The sequence below is a fragment of the Macrobrachium nipponense genome, chromosome 2 (genome assembly GCF_015104395.2).
Source record: "Macrobrachium nipponense isolate FS-2020 chromosome 2, ASM1510439v2, whole genome shotgun sequence".
Lineage (NCBI taxonomy): Eukaryota > Metazoa > Arthropoda > Malacostraca > Decapoda > Palaemonidae > Macrobrachium > Macrobrachium nipponense.
The window spans coordinates 96,141,109-96,162,548 of NC_087201.1; the positions used below are offsets into that span (position 1 = coordinate 96,141,109).

Below are 21,440 nucleotides of genomic sequence, written 5' to 3' on the forward strand. Positions count from 1 at the left end.
TCTGGATGTGGCTCCTCACATCAACACAGCTCCAGTCCTAGTGGTTCTAGTCTAGGAAGGAAGAAAGGAAGGAAAGAAGAATTTAGGCCAAAGGCCAAGGACTGGGACCTATGAGGCTATTCAGTGCTGAAAGGAGATATGAGTGTACAGGTAAGAAGGTTTGAAAGGTGTAACAGGAGGAAAACCTCACAGTTGCACTATGAAACAATTGATATGAGTCTGGAAAGAGAGATATAAAAAAAGAATATGAACAGGGGCAGTAAAAGGAATGAAAGGGTTGCTGCCAGGAGCTGAAAGGATGCTGCAAAGAAACTCAAGTAATACCTATAGTGCACTGCATGAGGTGCAATGATGGCACTAACTCATTGTATGGGGTTCCAGTCTTTGATTAAAGCCATACATAAGTCTGGCATTACCAGGGCTTCAAGAAGATTAAGGCAGACAGCAGATTAGTCAGAAATGATACTATGAGGGAAATTATGTTAGTTCCATACACAGCTAAGATAATAATGAAAAGAGAGTTGGAGATGGCCTAGACATGTCCTTTGCACATTCCCTGGACAGGGGTGAAGATTTTTATTTAATAAGGCCCAAGAAACACATGGTGGAATTTCACAAATGGCTTGTGCATCATGCCATGATGATGACAATGATGATGGAAAATTTAACACTGAGGTTCTCAAACAATGGGTCGCAATCCAAAGTTGGGTCATCAGATCGAATTTGATTGGTTGCGGGACACAGGAAAATTATCAAGCTTTCAGTGTATTTCAATTACTTAATTAAATTCTTCTTATAACCACAAATGACTTATGCAATGTATGTTCATCCTCCTGACACATCCTTCCTCCTCCTTGGCCCCAGCTAATGGTGCCATGAATCCTATAGTTTAGTTTTGTGGATGAAAAGCTGTAAACATTATTATTTTTTTCAAAATAAAGTGTACATATCTGTATATTTTCTTTCTGTTTACTTTACTCTGGGTAACAAAGGATTGAAATGTTTAAAATAGCGTCGATCACAAATAAGTTTGAGAACACTGATTTGGCAGTCCCTGGTTATCGGCAGACTCAGTTATCAATGATCTGGTTTTATGGCATTTGTCTAGCGCCATAGCGGGCCAAGCTCCAGTTATCAGTGTAATAAGGAGCCAATAATAGTGCCATAACATACCTAACAGAGGCACCATAAGGGTGCATATGGCGCCAGTAACCGGTTATCGGCATCATAAGCGCCTTATGGCGCCATAAATTGCAGTTTCGGTTAATTGTGGTTTTCGCTTATCGGCACACCCACAGGTATGGAACCCCCGCCAGTAACCGGGGACTTCCTTATTACATACTCTGAAAAAATACTTCAAAGTAAAGAATTTGGGAAAAGAAAACTCAGCCACCCCAAAAGCCTCATATGTACCAAGTCTCTTGTAAAGTTAAAAATAAAGCGTTCTTTAAATTGATGTATAATCTCACTCAAAGACTGAGTTATGATAAAAAATAATTAAAAAGTTGATTAAAATACTGATCTTTAAACTGAACTATGTAACCAAACCCAGGTAAAGGTCAGGTGCATAAAACAAAAACTAATGACTTCTTGTCTAATTCTTAAGCTCTACGGATTTTCATTTGTCTTCTGAGATACACATAGTAGTATAATCAAGGCCACTGAAAAACATATCTATCTTTTGATAGTCTCTGTATACTAATGCTGTATGAGCTGTGGCCCATGAAACTTTGACCACAGACCAGAGGTGGCCTGGCCTGTATCGCTGCCAGATGCACGATTATGGCCAAATTTAACCCTAAATACAATTAAAACTACTGAGGCTAGAAGGCTGCAATTTGGTCTGTTTGATGATTGGAGGGTGGATGATCAACATACCAATTTGCAGCCCTCTAACCTAAGTAGGTAAGACCTGACGGCAGACATAAAAATTTAAGACACAAAAATATGCGAACAGAAAAAGCCGGCACAATAGTTTTCTTTTCAGAAAAGTAAAAATGCAAACTGTTTTCATTTTAAACTGATCTGGGAACTGGAAGGTCGCCCAGTCAGGGTAAATTTTTTTTGGGGGAAAAAAAATCATAATCCCCAAGATACCAACCTAACTGAGTCTCAACATCAAACCACAGGGTATATGTATATGTAAATACAGCAACACAAACCTACTATTCCTGTACTGTGAACCTGGCAAACATTTTCCAAGGAAATCTTATGTCAACATACCCAATAGAAAAATTTAAAACTTAAATGTAAGAAACTACATGGAGCACCTAAAATAAAGCAGCGAACTCTCCAGTTACAAACCATACAAAAGAAGAAAATCTGAATTTTATTTTAAATATTTGGAATATTTTATTAATAAACAATTGGCAACTGGCTACTGCCTTTTCAGGTACTATTTGAAATATGAAAAATGTTTGTCTGTTACATGAACACAGTACAGTTCAGTGTACATATTAAAAGGCAATAACAAAATAAGAGAACAAAAAACAGAAAAACAAACCACAAATAAACTTACCATTTAATTTGGAATAGTTAGTACAGTATATGATAAAATATCAAAGTGGAACCTCAACTTAAGAAACAGCTCAGGGTTTGCCCCTTCCAATAAGCAATGAAATCCGCTAAACAACGTTTGGCATATAAGCTACATAGCAGGGTAACCCTAACTTACATTGCTGTTACTATAGCCCAATTTTATCTAAAGGACAGTGGACCCAACTATTCATTTTTCAAGTTTCACATATTTACCTATACGACGGGTTCGGGTTACGACGTTCCGAGATTAAGACGCTTCTCAATTATGTTCATCAGACATTATTTCCAGGGTTACGACGCCTACAACACTCATCTGGCAGATGAAATATGACACCAAAAATGCAAAATAATCAATATTTGAAGGTTTTTTTATGAAAAATGCAATAAGAATGCAGTTCACATAGTTTTCAATGCACCCAAAGCATTAAAAGTAAGGTTTTCTTAGGATTTTTTTACGATGTTCCGGCTTACGACGCGTCTCAAGAACAGAACCCGTCGTAACCCGGGGACTGCCTGTACAGAAATTTTTCTGTGGAACATAATTCCAAATAAATAATTGCAAAATATTTGCCTATTCTCAGATTTTTTCATAGTACGGTATTATGATTATTTAGTAAATGAAACCTATTCATATGGAACATGCCCACAGGGGCCATTGATGTGAAATTTAACCTTCCAAACAATATGGTGTTCATTAGGAATAAGTAAGATGAAGTAAAGGAAAATACAGAAAGAAGAGATAAACTTATTGAAAAAAAATGAATAAATACAGCATACCTACAATATATCCTAATTATTTTCATTTTATTTTTGACTAAATACTTTAAACATTTTGTGATAAAAATAAGAAAGAAAATGTCTGTGCTTGCATACTTGATTAGTTTTCACCTTGGTAAGAGTACAGTAACAGTTGTAGGAGTGTTCATGCGTAGCTGTAAGCCATATACTACTGTACATATTTTTCAAGAGTACAGTAATGTTGTAAGGTGACTTTGAAATGATATTACGTAGAGCATATCTAAAATATTTGCTAATTATTTTCATTTTACTATTTTTGTGACTATGTAAATATATTTTTTATGGTGAAAAAATTATTTACTAAATTTCAAACATTAACAGTAACATAACCACAGCAAAATATCAATAAAATGTATTTTTCTTCCTCAAAGAACATTCGCCAAACTGAATGCAAATGTTTAATAACAAAGCTTGTGGGAAAGAATATGCTGCTTTGGGAGCTGAAATACTTAAGTGTAATGCTACTTGATATGCTATTGGCTGGCAATTATGAAGAAAGCAATCCAGGAGTGCCATTCATTTTCCTAGGTGCTGATTGTCTGTAATTCCCAAACTTTGTCTGATTGAGATCAGTAGAGAGCCTGTACCTTTCCCAGTTTCACCATGACAACCTATCCTGTTTGAGCATGTTGCTGCATATCTGTGTACTGAACAGTACTTTGTGTATTTTTGTGTCTCTTATTCATTCTTAGTGTATATTTTTCAATTTTGCCCTATGATGCCTCCTGTATGCCCTACTCATTCTAAGGCTTCTGGCAAAGACAAAGAGGATGAAGGCCTGTCTTAGAAAATCTGTCAAGAATTATGAAGGCAGCCAGGGAGCTGCAGGAGGTGACTGGGGAATGGGATCTTTATAAGGGATGCTCCATAGACTTTTCTGCCCTTGATGAGTGCATGGTGCTCTACTCTATAATAAGCTTATCGTCTGCATGAAGAAGCAGCAACAGCAGCTGCCTATCACAATGAGGAGGACCCTCTAAAGGCTCCCACAGCCTCTGAAGAAGAGCAATTGGTGGATGAAGCACCCGAAGAAGGGGAAGACACGTCCCCACCCCTCTGCTTTGCTGTGCAGTCATATCTCTAACATTATCATTCATCTGACGGCACAACTAATCATCACCATCTTCTATCAACATTCATCACTCGTGAGTAACCCATAGGATTTACATAATCCTAAAATTCTTATTATTTCATATATTTTTTTCCAAAGGCATATTGAAATACTTAGGTAAAGTATGTAATCAACTGTTACCTGTGCTGTACATACTTGAGAATGTACCAATCTACATCAACAGAAAACAGCAAAGCCTGAATTACTAATGTATGAAAGAAAATGTATGTACCTAAATATAGAGCTAACTTGATTAGTTCTTGCCTTAGTAAGACTACAGTAACAGTTGTAGGAGTGTTCACTCAACTGGAAGCCACATAATTTTAAGTTTAAGGTACATATACTGCACTTGGTGCTTAAACATTTAAAATATATTTTAAGGGGATTGCCAATGACCTAATTTGTAGGAAATGTTGAATCTGAGTTATCAATACTTTTAGACTGGTTTATGTCTAAATAAGCATATGCTGAAGCATTATTGCAAAAAAATAATAATTAGTTTATTGACAATTTTGTTCATCACTTGTATGTCATTGTGAATGACAAATTGTAAAAAACTTGTAAAAACATCTGTATGACTACTTCTGGTTAGGTGGAAGAGAGTTATACATTTTTGGACTGTTTTGTGTAAATGATCACATCCTGAAAATATTGCTCAAAAAAAGATGTTTAGATTGGTTAACTGACAATGTAGTACAATTTTGTTCATCTCTTATATGGCACTGTGAACAACAATTTGTAAAACACTTGTAGAAAACATCTGTGCGATTCAAATTCTAGATAGGTGGAAGTGAGTTATAGACCATTTTATGTGCAAATAAACTTGTAATAAGTTGTCAAAAAACACTTGTACAAAAATACTTGTACTGCTTACTAAAATACTGTACCCCATTTTCTCTACTGGATGTGCCAGAGAAAACAGGTTATAAATGCTATAAATGATAACTCGCTCAAGATGTCCTGATTGTCTCACAATTTATGAAAAACCAAACAGTTTTTTGTTTTGGTGTTTTCTGAAAACTTACTTTTTTCAAAACAAAATGTTCATCTCCCTAAGAAGACTGAAACAAGTTCAATGAAACTTTTACAGCATGTCGTACATATATCTATAAAAAAAATTCAAATCCAAATTTTAATTTTGCATATTTTTGAAAAATGACTTTTATTTCCCTAACCTACACGAATATTGGGTGTCCACTGTACTTATTAGCCTCTCTTATCAGGTATTTTGTATTTATCATTCAATTTACAATATTGCTTTACTTATTCAAATGCAGAGATATGTCTGTAAACTTAATTGCTTCTAAGTGTGTGTGCATACCTGTGCCTACTTAAGAGTAAAAAACCCTTATGATATTAAAAAACATCATAGTTTACTTTCCTTTTAAACATAACCACAAATTCTTGAGAGAGAGAGAGAGAGAGAGGAGAGAGAGAGGGAAGAGAGTGGGAGAGAGAGAGAGAGATAGAGAGAGAGAGAGATGAGAGAGGAGAGAGAGAGAGAGAGAGAGAGAGAGAGAGAGAGAGAGAGTTAGTTGTTTTTCATCTTCCAACCATAAACGCACAGCCAGAAAAGCACTGGTCATGTGTGGGATTTTGTTCATTGCCACAACCCATATACACGAAGAAGAATGCATTGATTGTGTGTGTATTTGTTCACAATCTACCCATCACAGGCAGGGCCAGGAAAGTGAGTCAAAGTGCATTTTTTTGCTCACTATCCACCATTACAGGCAGAAACCGAATGCTTGTGTGTTTGTTCACTATCCAATAAATCTACATGGTGATTGGGAATGACATAAATAGTGTAGAACAAGAAGAGGACCTTAGAGTCATTATTGCCAGGGACTTATAATTCACAAAACAATGCATCAAAGCTGAAAAGAAGGCACAGAGACTAGTGGGATAAATAAAGAGGCAGTTCAAAAACAGAAACAAGGAAATGATGCTGCAGCCCTACACATCAATAGAGGCCACATCTTGAATATGCAGTTTAGAGGGTTAAACACTATGGAACAACTGATAATCCTATCGTACTTAATGGATTTCTCTGGTAAGTACAAGTATTTTCATTATTTTTATTGGACTTGGGTAAGTCCATTAAGTAACAAAATAAATTAAGTTGAAGTACCACTATGTATTTAATCATTCCTTACCTTTTGCCACATAAGCAAGTCAATAAATATGCTATGATTAAAAAGACATTTTTTTCCATCACCAACAAAAATTAGTAAATAGTGAAATTGCTGCAAAATCAAATATAATCCTAAATCCAAAAGTAACATCTGTTACACCCAAAATAACCTCAACAGTAATTGGGTTTAGGGAGATAAATATTTAATAACCATAACACATACTTGAGAATACTAGAAAGGATAAAATAATCTGACATCTCAAAAAGCTAACTGATGACCTATTAAGAAATGTAAAAATGGCAGAAGTTATAATTAAAAGCTGTCAATAATATACTTTGCTCAAATTTACTCTACTGACAAAAGCTCTAACGTCAAACATCACCCTCATAAAACACAGAGCCAAAAATGTCCAACTAAAAATACTGTTGCCTAAAGAAATATGGTTCATTAGGTATTTCTCTTAATACTAACAGTTCAAAAGGAAAATGCTCTGTAAGTGAATCAGAGCTGGCTTCAAATATAAAACCTATACAGTGTTTCCCCCGCATTTGTGGGAGATAGGTAGCAGACACCACCCAACCCCCCCACAATAGCTAGAACTGGCAGAGTTGAAACCCCTATAAAAGCACTTAAAATTGCCAATGTTGTTAAGTAAAACTTAAGAAAAACCCACTAAAAAATGTTTATACCCATTTTTTTTAATGGTTTTATCACAAAAAGTGCATTTTATGGTGAGATTGATAAAAAAAAATAACAGGAATTTGTGGTTATTTCTAATAGAAAAATTCAGCGAATCGGTGAATTTTCTGCGAATAATGGGGGTATATGTTCCTGAGAGAAATCCGCAAATATGTGAGTCCATGAATACAGGGGGGGGGGGGGGGGTTCACTGTATAAGCATTTATAGTCTTTAACAAACATATGATCCTTTACCACATACCAAGTTTTAACATTTCAGTGCTAACAAGAAACTAAGGCTACTCACTACATACATAATTCTTAACCAGAATAATACTCCTCAATTCTCTATCAAAACTTATATTTAAGTTAGGGTACTTCATGCTGGGTCTTCAAATTTTTCAGTTACTTATAAAACAAAATCTATCCACACAAAAAATTAATAAATCAGTCAATATCTACAAACTCTACCACTACTGTAAAGTCATGCAAAAGAACCAATTTTAGTTTTAAAGCAATAAACTGCAAAAAGGACTAGAAAAATCAACACACCCTTTCATTAACATTTTCTGGTTCAATCTCCTCAACATAGGTTGCCGGAAACCAATGCTGTCGCTGTCCACCATAATCTCCTTTCCACCAATCTCTTTCTTCTTTATTGACATTCTGGATGATGGCATGCTTTGGGAATGTCAGCTCATCATCTTGAATGGCTTTGTAAGAATATTTAGCTTTCATGTGGATCTGTGAAGACCGTGTCACATGGACACAACACCTTGCAATGAAACAAACACTGATATTCCTAATGCTAAAATCATGTGATAGATTATCAAATACACATTAGTGTCAATCTATTCATAACGCCCAAATTAAAAAATAAACTTCACTTCTACACTTTTACAAATTCCTTTATTTACTACAGTAATATACCATTCTCCTTGTATCAATACCATTAATTCTGCTAAGTCACAAAACTTGTCCACTTATAGACTTATAATTAGCAAAGTCCCACTAATGATTTTCAGCGAAGGGACTCAAAGTGTGCAATATTATGTAAGAACAGACATTACCATTGCCATTTAGAAGAAAAAATTTACAATAAGCTGACAGTCTCAATATCTCCCATAAATTTGCATTATGTTTTGCTATTATGAGTTTCTTCAATCTGGTCTGTGTTACTTAAAACAGGTGAAATGCAGGATGAAAATTACTGTTTTGCCTTCACAAGACCTATGAAAAAACACCAAGACTCCAGAATAGAATTCTCAAAAGATGAACTAGTACTTAGATGTAAATCTGTACTGAAAGATCAAACATCATGTTAAAAATACTATGCATAAATATATGCAGGAAAGTTTCATTTAAGGTTACTACACACAGTTAGAACATGATACCTTGGGGGACACTGTGAGGCTGCGATTGAAAGGGCATTTAGAAAATTAGCAGCTGCAACCTGAATGAAATGGATACAGATTCATAGCTGGTTTACTATTAAATAAAAATACCCTGATAGCAACAACTCTAATGCATACACAAGGTCTGCAGTATTCTATATAAAGAAGAAATATGGGCACTGACAAAAACTGGAGACACCAAAAAAGTTACTGAAGAATGGTAAGAATTATAGCCAGAGTGCGGTGGGAAGATCATATTATGAATGGTGAAGTGGAGCACAGCTGTGGTATCCAGATGCTGGAATTAAAGCTTGTATCTCAGAATAAGATATATATGTGACCCAGAGAGATGAATATAGTTAAGAGAAGTAGATGATACATAGAGGAGGACAAATATCTATAGAAAACCAAAAAATCAAGAAAAAAAGGTTAGATAAAGAACTAGAGAACTCATTTCATGTCAAACCCCATAAAGGGAAAAGCTGACAATGTTTATGATAATGAATGAATAAAAAATAATAACTGGTCCGAAAGAAGCAATAGTTAAAACAGCAAAGAGGGCAAATATACACAATCAAGTTTGGCATTTGACAACAAAATAGAATAGCATAATCTTATTGAAGCTGTCCAGGCATACAATTAAGTAAAAGGTATAATCACCTTTTATAACTGGAATCTGCAGTTTTGCAGGCTCAAAAGTCAAAATGATGCCAGTCTGTATGACAACACATCTAAGATTTACATGAAAGCTAAAAAATTACAACAATTTTTATTCAATTTGTATTTTTCACAGGTCTTAACAATAGGATAAATCTTTTAGCACCAGCTGGACACCAGTTAAAAACAATCAAAGATTGTAACACAAGGAATCTGTGGCATCTGGCAACTTGGGCGTAAATGAGGTGGAGAGTGGTCACCAACCACACATGAATCCCATGACGCATTTAGTCTTTCTTCCAACCCAGGATTAGCAGAGGGGCAGCTATAAGTGGGCAATTAACATTAAGACCTCAGGTTTGTTAGTTATGAAACATACAAGTTTATTAAAAATCTGTCATTTGTTCATATGTGGAACAAATCTTTGGTTTTAAAAATAGGATAGACTCATACTTGACCATCCTTCCCAGAAGTGAGGCCCATGAAGAGAATATATGGGAATCTAAAAACTCAGCCCCCGGGATTAAACACAATGAGACATGTCCAGATTCATGGCATTCATAGAAGATAAGGAGAACTCGATCTGTTCAAGCAACAAACCATGTACACTATGAGGGGCTTGTCACCACTCCTCCCTCCCCTTGCTGGAGAGAGGAGTACATGCTACTGAGAAGCAAATTTGTATATTGTATGAAATACAAACAAAAATACAACACAGTATAGCCACTGCACTCACATGTATCAAACCAGTTCCAGTGTATGATGTGTTTATTCTTCAACCTGTCCATATGAACGGAGAACAATCATCTTAGGTATGGAACAAACTGTCCCACTAGGGGCACTGGATGAGCTACACAACTTGTTGGGCAGTGACCTCTGGACCCAAGGAAAAAGTGTCCAAGGATCAATGGGCAATGTCCTTCTGGTAAAAGGAAGTGAAAGTGATCTGCTGAAACCAAGGACCAGCATTCAAAATCCTATGAACAGAGAAGTTCTTCTTAAAAGCCAGAGAGGAACCCATTCCTTTGATGTCATGTTCTCTTGCATGCACAGTATCTGTGACAGAACTTGAAGGTGAGGAGTAGGCCTGTTTAATCACTTCACAAAGCCAGAATGAAATAGTATTCTTGGACACTTCTTTCTTAGCTCAGCCTGTGCTTACAAAAAGTCTACGACACCTAGGCCTTAGGTGATGAGTCCTTTTCAAATAGCAACGCAGTGCTCTGATGGGACAAAGCAATAACTCCTGAATTTCCATCAATAAACTCATTCACGGAGGGAATTGAAAACGAAGCAAATCTGTCTTCATGAACAGAAGGATTTTAAGTTTTAGCCACAAATTCCGGGACTCTCGAAGGATACAGACCTCCTACCCCTGGTGTGCTTGACGTCATAACCTAGGCCATGAAGCTCTTGTAAGTCAGTTCTCTGTCAGATGGTCAACGTAGTGGTTCAAATGGAGCCCGAGTGAGACTAATCAAAACCAGAGTAAGATCCCACATAGGTAGTTTGAGTTCTTTGAGTGAACAGGATTTCTCAAAACTCCTAAACAACATAGCCTTTGATAACAGAGACGGAAAGGCCTTTCTCATTCCTGAGGAAGATCAGAAAATCTGCTATCCGCTGAACAGAGGTTTCTGATGGAAAAAACCTCCATCGACAACACCAATCACAGTAGATGGCCCATTTGCCCTGGTATATGGGTGACGAAGACCTCCTGAGGTAGCCGGACATCTGACCTGCTGCTCTGCAAGAAAAGCCTCTTGCTTGCAGTAGATACTGGACAGTCTCCAATCGTGGAGCAATAGGGACCCTACTGACTAATGGTATCCATCCACATGCAGCTGGCAAAGAAGGTTATGCTAAGGGGGAATTTACCTCGGAACTGCTGACAGAAGACACAGAAGGTCTGGGAACCACTCTGCCTGGGGCCACAGAGGCAGTACCAAGGTCATCCTGAGATTCATGGAACTCATTACTCTGTTCAGGACCTGATGGATCAGGCAGAATGCGGGGAAGGATACACCTCTTGAGTGTACCAAGGGTACTGAATTGGGTCCTCTGCCACAGTGAAAGGATCCAGGACCACCAAGCAGTAGACTTCTAGCTTTCTTTTGAAGTGCATGGCAAAAAGGTCTAACATGGGTCTTCCCAAAGAAGAAACAGGCTGTCCACTTTGGCCTGATGAAGAGACCACTCCTCACCTAGAACTTGACCCCCATGACTCAGTTTGTCGGCCATCAAGTCCTGCCCGGAATGTACTTGGCCATGAGCTCCGAGTTGTCAATTTCCAACAGGTGCACTTAGACTGTCAACAAGTGGAGCTGGTGGGACACCAGCCCCCTTTGTTCACATACCCTACCTCCGTGGTTTTGTCCGACATCAGAATGACAGTGCCCCTCCAATCTTTCTTGAAACTCCCATCCTCTGCACTCCATATCCGGAAGCTAGGAACTCTTCGGGATGAGCACCCCAACCTTCAGAGGCAGCTGTAGTTTCTGGAAGATGAGAATGTCTAGAAGGCCCTGGATTAGCAACCTGAGAGGGGACCACCTCTGACTTCTTAAACAGAGCCTTGTCATCCTTACGATGAACTTGAACAGGCTGAGGTGACAAAGAACTATCGAACAGACTCTGAGGAGAAGAAAAATCATCACTCACTTGCACATGTTCACATACATAAAGAGGAGATTCACGTCCTTACGGGGGAAGAACAACGATACATCTCTCCCACTCCTAGAGGGCGAAGCAAATAAGTCCCGAATCTTCCAACATCTAACTGGAGAGTGAGGAGGAAGAGAGGGCAAGGGAGACGAAGGAAAAGCACAGGAAGATGTTCATCTACGAGGGTTCTTGCTAGACACTCCATGATACTACCTATTCTGAAAAACTGAGTCCAGTCTGTCAACCATAGCCTGAAAGAATACATCCGAAGGGTTGGCATCTGTCTGGGATGATGTCAAGGATGAAGCTGGATGTGGCGTCACGACAACAGGAGGGGGGAGTGACGTCACTAAAGCAGACGTCACAAGCAGAGAAGCTGCTGAGAGTGACATCATTGCTTGTGACTGGCAGCCTGAGTTGATGGCCTCATTGATGGCGGGATAAAGGGCGACCCAAAATGAGGCATAGTTACTGACAGCATCCCGCTAGATGGCAGCACACAAGACCCAAAGTAATGGAGGCCAAAAGGAGGGTGGACTTCTGGGGAAGAAGCATCCCGCTAGACAGCAGCACACAAGACCCAAAGTAATGGAGGCCAAAAGGAGGGTGGACTTCTGGGGAAGAAGCATCCCACTAGATGGCAGCACACAAGACCCACAGTAATGGAGCCCAAAAGGAGGGTGGACTTCTGGGGAAGAGAAGATGGAAGGCAAGCAGACATGAAATGGAACAATAGGCCTTTCAAGGAGGGGGGGGCCCCTAAGGACTAGGGAAGCCCACACAGCCGCCATCTTGTATGAATCGGGCTCTGAAATAAAGGAACAAGCTGGTGCTGCCTCCTCTCTCCCAAGAGAGAAATCTCCTCCTGAAATAGAGGGGGCAGCGATAAACACAATATCACCCTGAGCAACTCCCAATACTTCCAAAGAAAAATAAAAAAATCTGGAAGAGGGGGAAGCAGAATCAGCCACTTGAGGCAGCGTGAATCCTTCCAAAGAAGGACGAGTAGATATCCTACGATGCTCCCTCTTCCTGTAGAAATTCTTCCATGCGTAACATAACAGGAACAACATTCCAGGCATGGGTTGGTAATACAGTGGTACCTCGAGATACGAAAGGCTCAACTTAAGAAAAACTTGAGATAAGAAAGCAAATACGAAGATTTTTGCGGCTCTACATACGAAAATTGTTCAAGATACGAAAGGTTGTTGCTGTAAAGTCCAAGATTTGCCCGGACCACCGGTAACAATTTTAAAACTCGCACGCCGCCAACTGAGTAGACTCGCCACCATCCTCCCGCTCTTTCATTGGTTCCTGATGCTAGTCACCACCATGAGATCCTTCTCTCCTATTGGTCAGCATCTCTCCCATGATGCATCTACGTAGCGGCGTGCTCTTTCGGCCACTTCACGGCATCATCGGTATCGTATGCACGCGGTATTTGTTCGTTCTATACGATTTCGTTCATTAACATAAATTCGTTAGTGATTTCATTGTAGTACACTTTATTGTGTTGTGTGAGAACTTTACTACGTACGTATACGTACTACATAACATAATTACGTGCAGTATATACGTAGTCATGGGTCAAAACGAAGATGGAGATAATTAAAAGTATGAAGCTGGTATGCAATTGAGTGTGATCGCCAAGGAATATGGCCGAAATCCGTCGACATTAGGCACCATCCTTAAGCAGAAGGATGTCATCAAAGCAGCTACACCTTCCAAGGGCGTGACTATTTTGTCCAGTAAGAGGAGCCATGTGCACAATGAAATGGAAAAGCTTCTTTTTGTCTGGATAAAAGACAAAGAAATCGCTGGCGATACGATAATGGAGACGGCAATCTGCCACAAGGCCAGCACTATTTTCGGCGATTTGGTTGCCCAGGCCGAAGACAACGGAGGAGAAGGGACATTTATGCCAACCCCAGAGTTCAAGGCTTCTCATGGGTGGTTCGAAAAATTCCATAAACAGACTGGCATCCATTTGGTGGTGCGGCATGGGGAGGCGGCCAGCTCAGACACGAAAGCGGCCCAAACCTTTATTAAGACGTTCAATGAGATGACGATCAACGAAGGCTACAGTTCTCAGCAAGTCTTCAACTGTGATGAGACTGAACTTTTTTGGAAAAAAATGCCTCGTCGGACGTACATCACGCAGGAAGAGAAGAAGCTACCCGGGCATAAGCCTAAGAAAGACAGGCTTATGCTCGCACTTTGTTCCAACGCCAGTGGGGATTGCAAGGTGAAGCCCCTACTTGTCTATCATTCGGAGACTCCTCGAGCCTTCAAGGCCCACAAAGTGCTTAAGGAGAAGCTTCCAGTGATGTGGAGGGCTAATGCAAAAGCCTGGGTAACGAGACTTTTGTTCACGGAGTGGGTAAATCTGTTTCGGCCCGACAGTGAAGAAATTCTTGGAAGAGAAGCGCCTCCCTCTGAAATGTCTGCTGGTGTTGGACAATGCCCCTGCTCACCCTCCTGGCCTCGAGGAAGATATCCTAGCGGAGTGTTCGTTTATCAAGGTTCTTTATCTTCCGCCTAACACCACCCCTCTCCTCCAGCCCATGCACCAGCAAGTGATATCGAACTTCAAGAAGCTGTATACGAAACATCTTTTCAAGAGATGTTTCCACATCACCGATACCACAAACCTCACCTTGCGTGAATTTTGGAAGGAGCATTTCGATATCGTAATATGCATCCGACTCATCGACCATGCTTGGCAGGAGGTTTCAAGGCGAACCTTGAATTCCTCATGGAGGAAACTCTGGCCTGATGCCGTATCCGCCCGAGACTTCAAGGGATTCAACGTGGGTGAAGCGGGTGCTGGAGATTCAGGAACAGTTGACGATCCTGAAACTGTTTTGCAACTAGATCTTGACGAGATTGTTGCACTCGGCAAGTCCATGGGGCTGGTCGTCGACGAGGACGACATCAATGACCTTCTCGAGGAGCACCAAGAGGAGCTTACAACGGACGACCTGAAGGAGTTGGAGGCCATGCAACATAACATCGTTAAAGAGGAGTTCTCTAGCAGTGGCGAGGAGGAAGACGACGACTCTATGACAATTATTCGTAAAAAAGAGACACCCCGAAAAGGCTTACACAGGTCATATGCTTGCACAGTTCGAAGAAGTTTGCCCGAGTCGTTTCAGGAACATTGTCAAAAGCAGGCAGAAGCAATCTTCCTTGGATAGTTATTTTTTTAAAGAGGTCTTTATTAGGAGTGAGCAAAAAGGAAGAACTAAATGATACTACTACGAACAAACAGAATGTTGAAAGTGGTGAAGAAGTTGAAATTTTGTATAAAAAAAAAACCCTAAGGTATAAAAGTTAAAAAAAAATGTAAAAAATCAAAAAGAGAGAAATAAAATTAATTTTAAGTTTGTTGTAAAGTTAAGTGTTACAGTTTTGTTAATGTGTTTTGTAAAGTTTAGTTTATGTTTTCCTGACATTTTTTGTGTGTTTCGTAAAGTTAAGTGTACGTATCTGCCGTCTGTCCTCCTCCTCTATCACCACTTTCGGAGATAGCCTCACTCGAAAGGTAACCTTCCACATTTTACTACATACGTACGTATGTACATGCAGTATTTCTTGTATACCATGTACACTAATACACTTTATTTAAAGGTACTATGTATTACATATTAGCAGTACGTATTAAGTTAGGTATTGAATGGTCCAAATTGTTGTTGTATTTCATTGTTTATAGGTCAATTTAGCTTTATTATGAAATTTACTGGGGTGTTTTTGGAGGGCTTGGAACGAATTAGCCATTTTACATGTAAAATGCGGTTCAAGAATACGAAAAACTCATGATACAAAGGCCGCCTCGGAATGGATTAATTTCGTATCTCGAGGTACCACTGTATTACACAAATTAGCATGACACCTAATACAAGTGGTATGGGGGTCAGTGAAGTAAAACACTATAAACTGTGAACATGGGATTCCTGGAAGGCTCGGATACATGCACTGGCTTCTTGAAGGGATCCATGGTCACACTCAAGCACCTAAAAACACTCATAAACCCAAAAAAGCAGAAAGGAATCACAGGCTAAGTAAAAAACTGGCTTGGGAAGGAGGAGAGTAAAAGCAACCATCCACTCTCCAAGGCAGTTGAAGAAACACTACATGTGCCACAAGGTTCATGTGTGGTCAGTGACCACTCCCCCCTTCATCTACACTTGAGTTACCAGATGCCACAGATTTTTTTGCATTACAATCTTTGATTGTTTTATTTGGTTTTCAGCTGGCACTAGGAGATTTATCCTATTATTAAGACCGGAGGTTTGTTCCGCATATGAACAAACATTTTATTGACATATACCTAAATATCCTGCAAGACACTGAAAATGGCTGGTAACTTATCTACTTAATGTGACTTATCTTGGCCAAACCTTGGCAATAGATTATTATAAATCAAGATGAAAACTTCAATATTACTTCACTAATGAATTTGTTAATGTAAGCATCTCTGGGAGAGAACTTGATAATGTCCTGTCAAAATTATTCACATGAGTCTTCCATTGGCTGAAAAACCTAACACCTTCATGCCAAGGTACTTCTTGTTATAACTTATCTTCATCTACCAAAGACAAGATGACTTCTGCTATAAGATCTACTCTGGCACTTCCTTTGAGGAATCAATAACCTTAAGGAAAAGACAAATTTCTGCAGAGACCCCTAAGCAAAGCTGCTTGAAGTAGCACCAAAAAACCAATGTTTTGCAGTAATGAATCAAATGTGAAACTTGGTCTTCAAATTATCTAAGCCACAGAGATCTTGACTATGCACTCTTTAAATGACAGCTTTCATGAAAAAGTGCAAAAAATTTATAATTAAAATATAAAAGTAAAGGATGCACAGACGCAAGTATTTCCAAAATGTTACTTCTCAAACCCAGGTAAAATTCCAAACTGAATAGCTTCATTTAAGATAGATTGAATTTGTGTGGTTGTGTTGCAAGACAATGATCTGGTCCAACCCCCTACCCATTTTGGAAGACTGTGTGGCATTAGGTGGCCAAATAATCTGGATGATGTATTTGCCACTGAAGTAACATTCCTTGATGCCTTTCTCTTCAATGGTAATAGTTGTAACTAAAGGGCAGAAGGGCAAGGAGGGCTCTAGGCAGAAGTCAGAAGACACTGGCATATCTGAGGTCAACTAACTAAACATAAACAACTGCATGGAGACAGACTGGTGTGACATTAGAAAACAATGGACTCTTTTAATTTTTTATTCAACAATGAGGAGTGATGTAGTTGGTTTTCCTTATTCATGCCTATGCACTCCAAGGATATCCTTTAAAATGCTGGTAAAGACAGAAAGATTTGGTTTGTACAACTTTCTTATATCAAATAGGGTGATCCAGGCTATGTTATTTGCTTCAAGCAAGAAATTATTGCTTCAGTCTTAGAAGACAAACTGCTGAAATAATGAAAAGACTGAAATACAAAAAGTACAGTCAAACAGATGGCTAAACTCTCTAAATCCATGGAGCGCATGGAATAAACATATTGCAATTCTCAGACACAAATGGCATGGCAAAATACATATACTCTCATCTTCAAGGATTAAGAAGTCACACCATTGTACAATATAATTTTTCTCATAGTCCAAGATCATTTCTTTACTTTGGCCCAAAACTTCCTCTCGATCTTTGACTACCATCAGCTTCTAGAAGATCAACCATCTACACAAGCACTCTATGCAATTCTTTCAACAAACTGTTATCCTTTAGGTACAATCACCTAACCCTTAAACGCCGAGCCACTATTTACCAAAGTGTCTGTCGTATGCCAGCGGCGTTCAGAGTTAGCGCCGAAGCGGGAAAAAGTTTTTTAAAAAAATCACAGCACTCTTAATTTTCAAGATTAAGAGTTCATTTTAGGCTCCTTTTTTGTCACTGCCTGAAGTTTAGTATGCAACCAACAGAAATGAAAAAAAAATATCATTATCATATATAAATATTGGAATAAATGACAGCACAAAAAAAAATTTCATATATAATTGTATACAAATCGCACTGTGAGCAAAACGGTTAAAGCTAATGAGTTAATTTTTTGTTGTTGTATTGTACACTAAGTTGTGATGTTTTGGTACATAGCAAATTGTAAAACAATCAAAAGCAACACACAGAAAATACTATCACAAAAATTCACCATAAATCGAAATATTGTGCTAGAGACTTCCCGTTTGTTGCACAATGAAGGTAACTGATTGAATATTACTAGACTGTAAGTGTTTTAGCTTACAATTGCAGTTCTCGACCATTTTGGTCGAGTTAAAGTTGACCGAAGGTCGAATTTTTTCTATTTACCGTGATTTATTGAAAATATTTCAAAACTGATAAAAGCTACAACCATGAGCTAATTTTTGTTGTATTCTACATGTAACTGTGCACATTTTCACTTATAAAACTTTATGTAACGGCTAATATAAAATGGTACAAACATTACAACAAAGTAACAAAAGAATTTCAGAGATTTTCTGCAGAGTTACGTGCGGACATAAGGAAAAAGTGTTTTTCAAAAATTCACCATAAATCGGAATATTGTGCTAGAGACTTTCAATTTGTTGCAAAATGATGGTAAATGACTGAATATTACTAGAATGTAAGAGTTTTAGCTTATAATTGCGTTTTTTGACCATTTTGGTCGAGTCAAATTTGACCAAAGGTTGAAATATTACAAAACTGATAAAAGCTACAACCATGGGTTGTTTTTTTGTGTATTTTACATGAAATTGCACACATTTTCATGTATAAAACTTTATGTAACGGCTAATATAAAACGGTGCAAACATTACAACAAAGTGATGAAAGAATTTCCGAGATTTTCGGCCGAGTTACTGCGCGCGGATGTAAGGAAAAGTGTTTGTCATAAATTCACCATAAATCGAAATATTGTGCTAGAGACTTCCAATTTGTTGCAAAATGAAGGTAAATGATTGAATATTACTAGAATGTAAGAGTTTTAGCTTACAATAGCGTTTTTTTACCCTTTTGGTTGAGTCAAAGTTGACCGAAGGTTTAAATTTTGGCACTTACCGTGATTTATATGAAAATATTTCAAAACTGATAAAAGCTACAACTATGGGTTGTTTTTGGTTGTATTCTACATGAAATTGCGCACAATTTCATATATAAAACTCTATGTAATGGCTAATATAAAACGGTGCAAAAATTACAACAAAGTGATGAAAAAATTTCTGAGATGCGTTGTGGGTGCTTTTTAGTGCGAGAAGAAAGAAATTCGCGCATGCGCGCCTGAGTAATGCTTGTAAACAAAACAACAGCTTAATCCATGAACTCCCAGCATCCCTCACCAAGCCTATACCTATTTTTCCACAATATTTAAAAAACCTTTTTGTAGTCGACGTACAGTACGTCCGATTAGCACCCGACAGACAATTTTAGTCGACGTATAATACGTCCAATAGGCGTTTAAGGGTTAATAACTCAGACATTGATTGATACATTTCACTGCAACACCCCTCCACTATTCCACTCCATCCAGCCGAAAAATAAAAGATAAGGTAGCTTCAATTTTTATGTACCTCATTGTTGTTACTTAGCTTTTAATGTAAATAGAATTAAACTTTGTGAAAATTGTGAAAAGGATAAAATTGTTACATTAAACTTATAATACACTGATAACTTTGCAATACTAATTAATGTAATATATTTTGTGTGGTATTAAACTACAGCAAAATACAGTGTATTAATTATTATTGCAATGTTATCAATGCATTATAAGTATAATGAATGAAACTAACTTAAATTTTATTTTTTGGCTGGATGGAGTGGAATAGTGGTGTGTTGCAGTGAAATGAATCAATAAATGTCTGAGTTATTAAATTATTGTACCTAAAGGATAACAGTTTGTTGAAAGACTTGCAAAGAGAGCTTGTGTAGATGGTTGATCTTCTAGAAGTTGATAGAAGTCAAAGATCGTGAGAAAGCTATGGGCCAAAATAAAAAAAATAATCTTGGACTAAGAGAGCAATTGATGCTGTTATGCTGTTATTTTAACTTTATGTTTGATTCATTTCTTGTTGTTGGAAAACAGTTGATGATAAATTTTTTCATATTTTGATGTATAAGTATGAACCTGGTGGCTTATTCTAGTTCAGCCAACAAACAGGCAACCATTCCAGCTCCCATTTAAACCACATTAGCAAGGTGTTAAAAGTAATTCAAACAACACCCCTATGGTTCACTTATCACACCATGCAAAATCCAGCAATTCAGTCAGTTCTGACATGCTGATGGACCATTTGCAAAAACAAAAAGCAAAATAAAAATTCATCTGAATGCAAATTGCATAAAAAACTGGAAACTTCTGGAATGAGTTACAAGGTCCTTACGTTTTTGCTTTGGAAGTGATTGACATATAATTCAACCGCTTATCTCTTAAAAAGTGACAGGTTCCCTCAAATATATTACCTATTCTTTTGAATTTCATTGCAAAAAATTAAATACTACCAATAAAAATGACATTTACATGATAAAATAAAGTTTTGATTATATTTACCCAGTAATTATATAGCTAAGAGTTTCACTCGCCGGCAGTTAAAATCCCGAAATTCGCAGGTCGCACTAATTTTCTATTTGTTTTGGTTAGTTAACAATGCCCTGTCCACTTTGGGAACAAGAGAGAGGAACAACACGGCAAAGAGCTCAATTTGTTTATACTCCTCAACGAAAATCCATGCTAGGGGACAAAGGGTGGGCTCCGATTATATAATTACTAGGTAAGTATAATTAAAACTTCATTCTATCATGAAAATGTCATCTTTAATTATAAAACTTCCCCAGTAATTATATAGCTGATTCCCAAATTGTGGGAAGGGGGAAAGCATGGATAATTCTACTGCAGATTCATAAAAATACATAGACTGAGAATAGAAAAAACTTTGCCAACATTAATCAAAATGTTTGTTGATTCCTTACCTGATAAAGAGAGTTGTAGCAGGAAAATAGTGCCTCTGGTTGCCACTCATCTTATGTAATGGCGTGGCGGTAAAGCCATGTAGCGCCTATTACATAATGGGACCTTTGTAGTGAAGGACAATTCTGATGGCTAACAAAGGATCAACATTAATTGCCCCTGCCCAGGGCTCAGTACCAACATATCACCAGAAAAGATTGTTACCTACAACCCAAATAATAACATATCCACCACCACCGCCCAAACAAAAGACTGAAGGGTACTGCAGGTACTTCATACCTTTAGGCTTCCCATAAAACCTCACACCTTGTGTCAAGGAGAAAAATATTTTAGGAAGGGTTGCTTCCTACACTTCCCTTACCAACACCACACCAGCCGCAAGAAACAGACCCAGGGTACTGCAGTCTTCATACACCGTTTCAATGTCACAGAGATAATGCGATGCAAACACTGATTTGCATTTCCAAAATGTAGAATTGATAATAAGAGTAAGAGATAAATTTCTCTT

The 21,440-nt window shown here is 38.1% G+C and overlaps 1 protein-coding gene across 1 annotated transcript in view; it reads right to left on the reverse strand.

The window, feature by feature from the left end:
• The window catches only part of LOC135220808 (1-phosphatidylinositol 4,5-bisphosphate phosphodiesterase gamma-1-like), a 511,068-nt gene that overhangs the window by 139,228 nt on the left and 350,400 nt on the right, over positions 1 to 21,440 (reverse strand). The window contains exon 18 of the mRNA XM_064258319.1: positions 7,813 to 8,004. Coding sequence (XP_064114389.1) covers positions 7,813 to 8,004 — 192 coding nt within the window. The remainder of the gene's footprint in view (positions 1 to 7,812; positions 8,005 to 21,440) is intronic.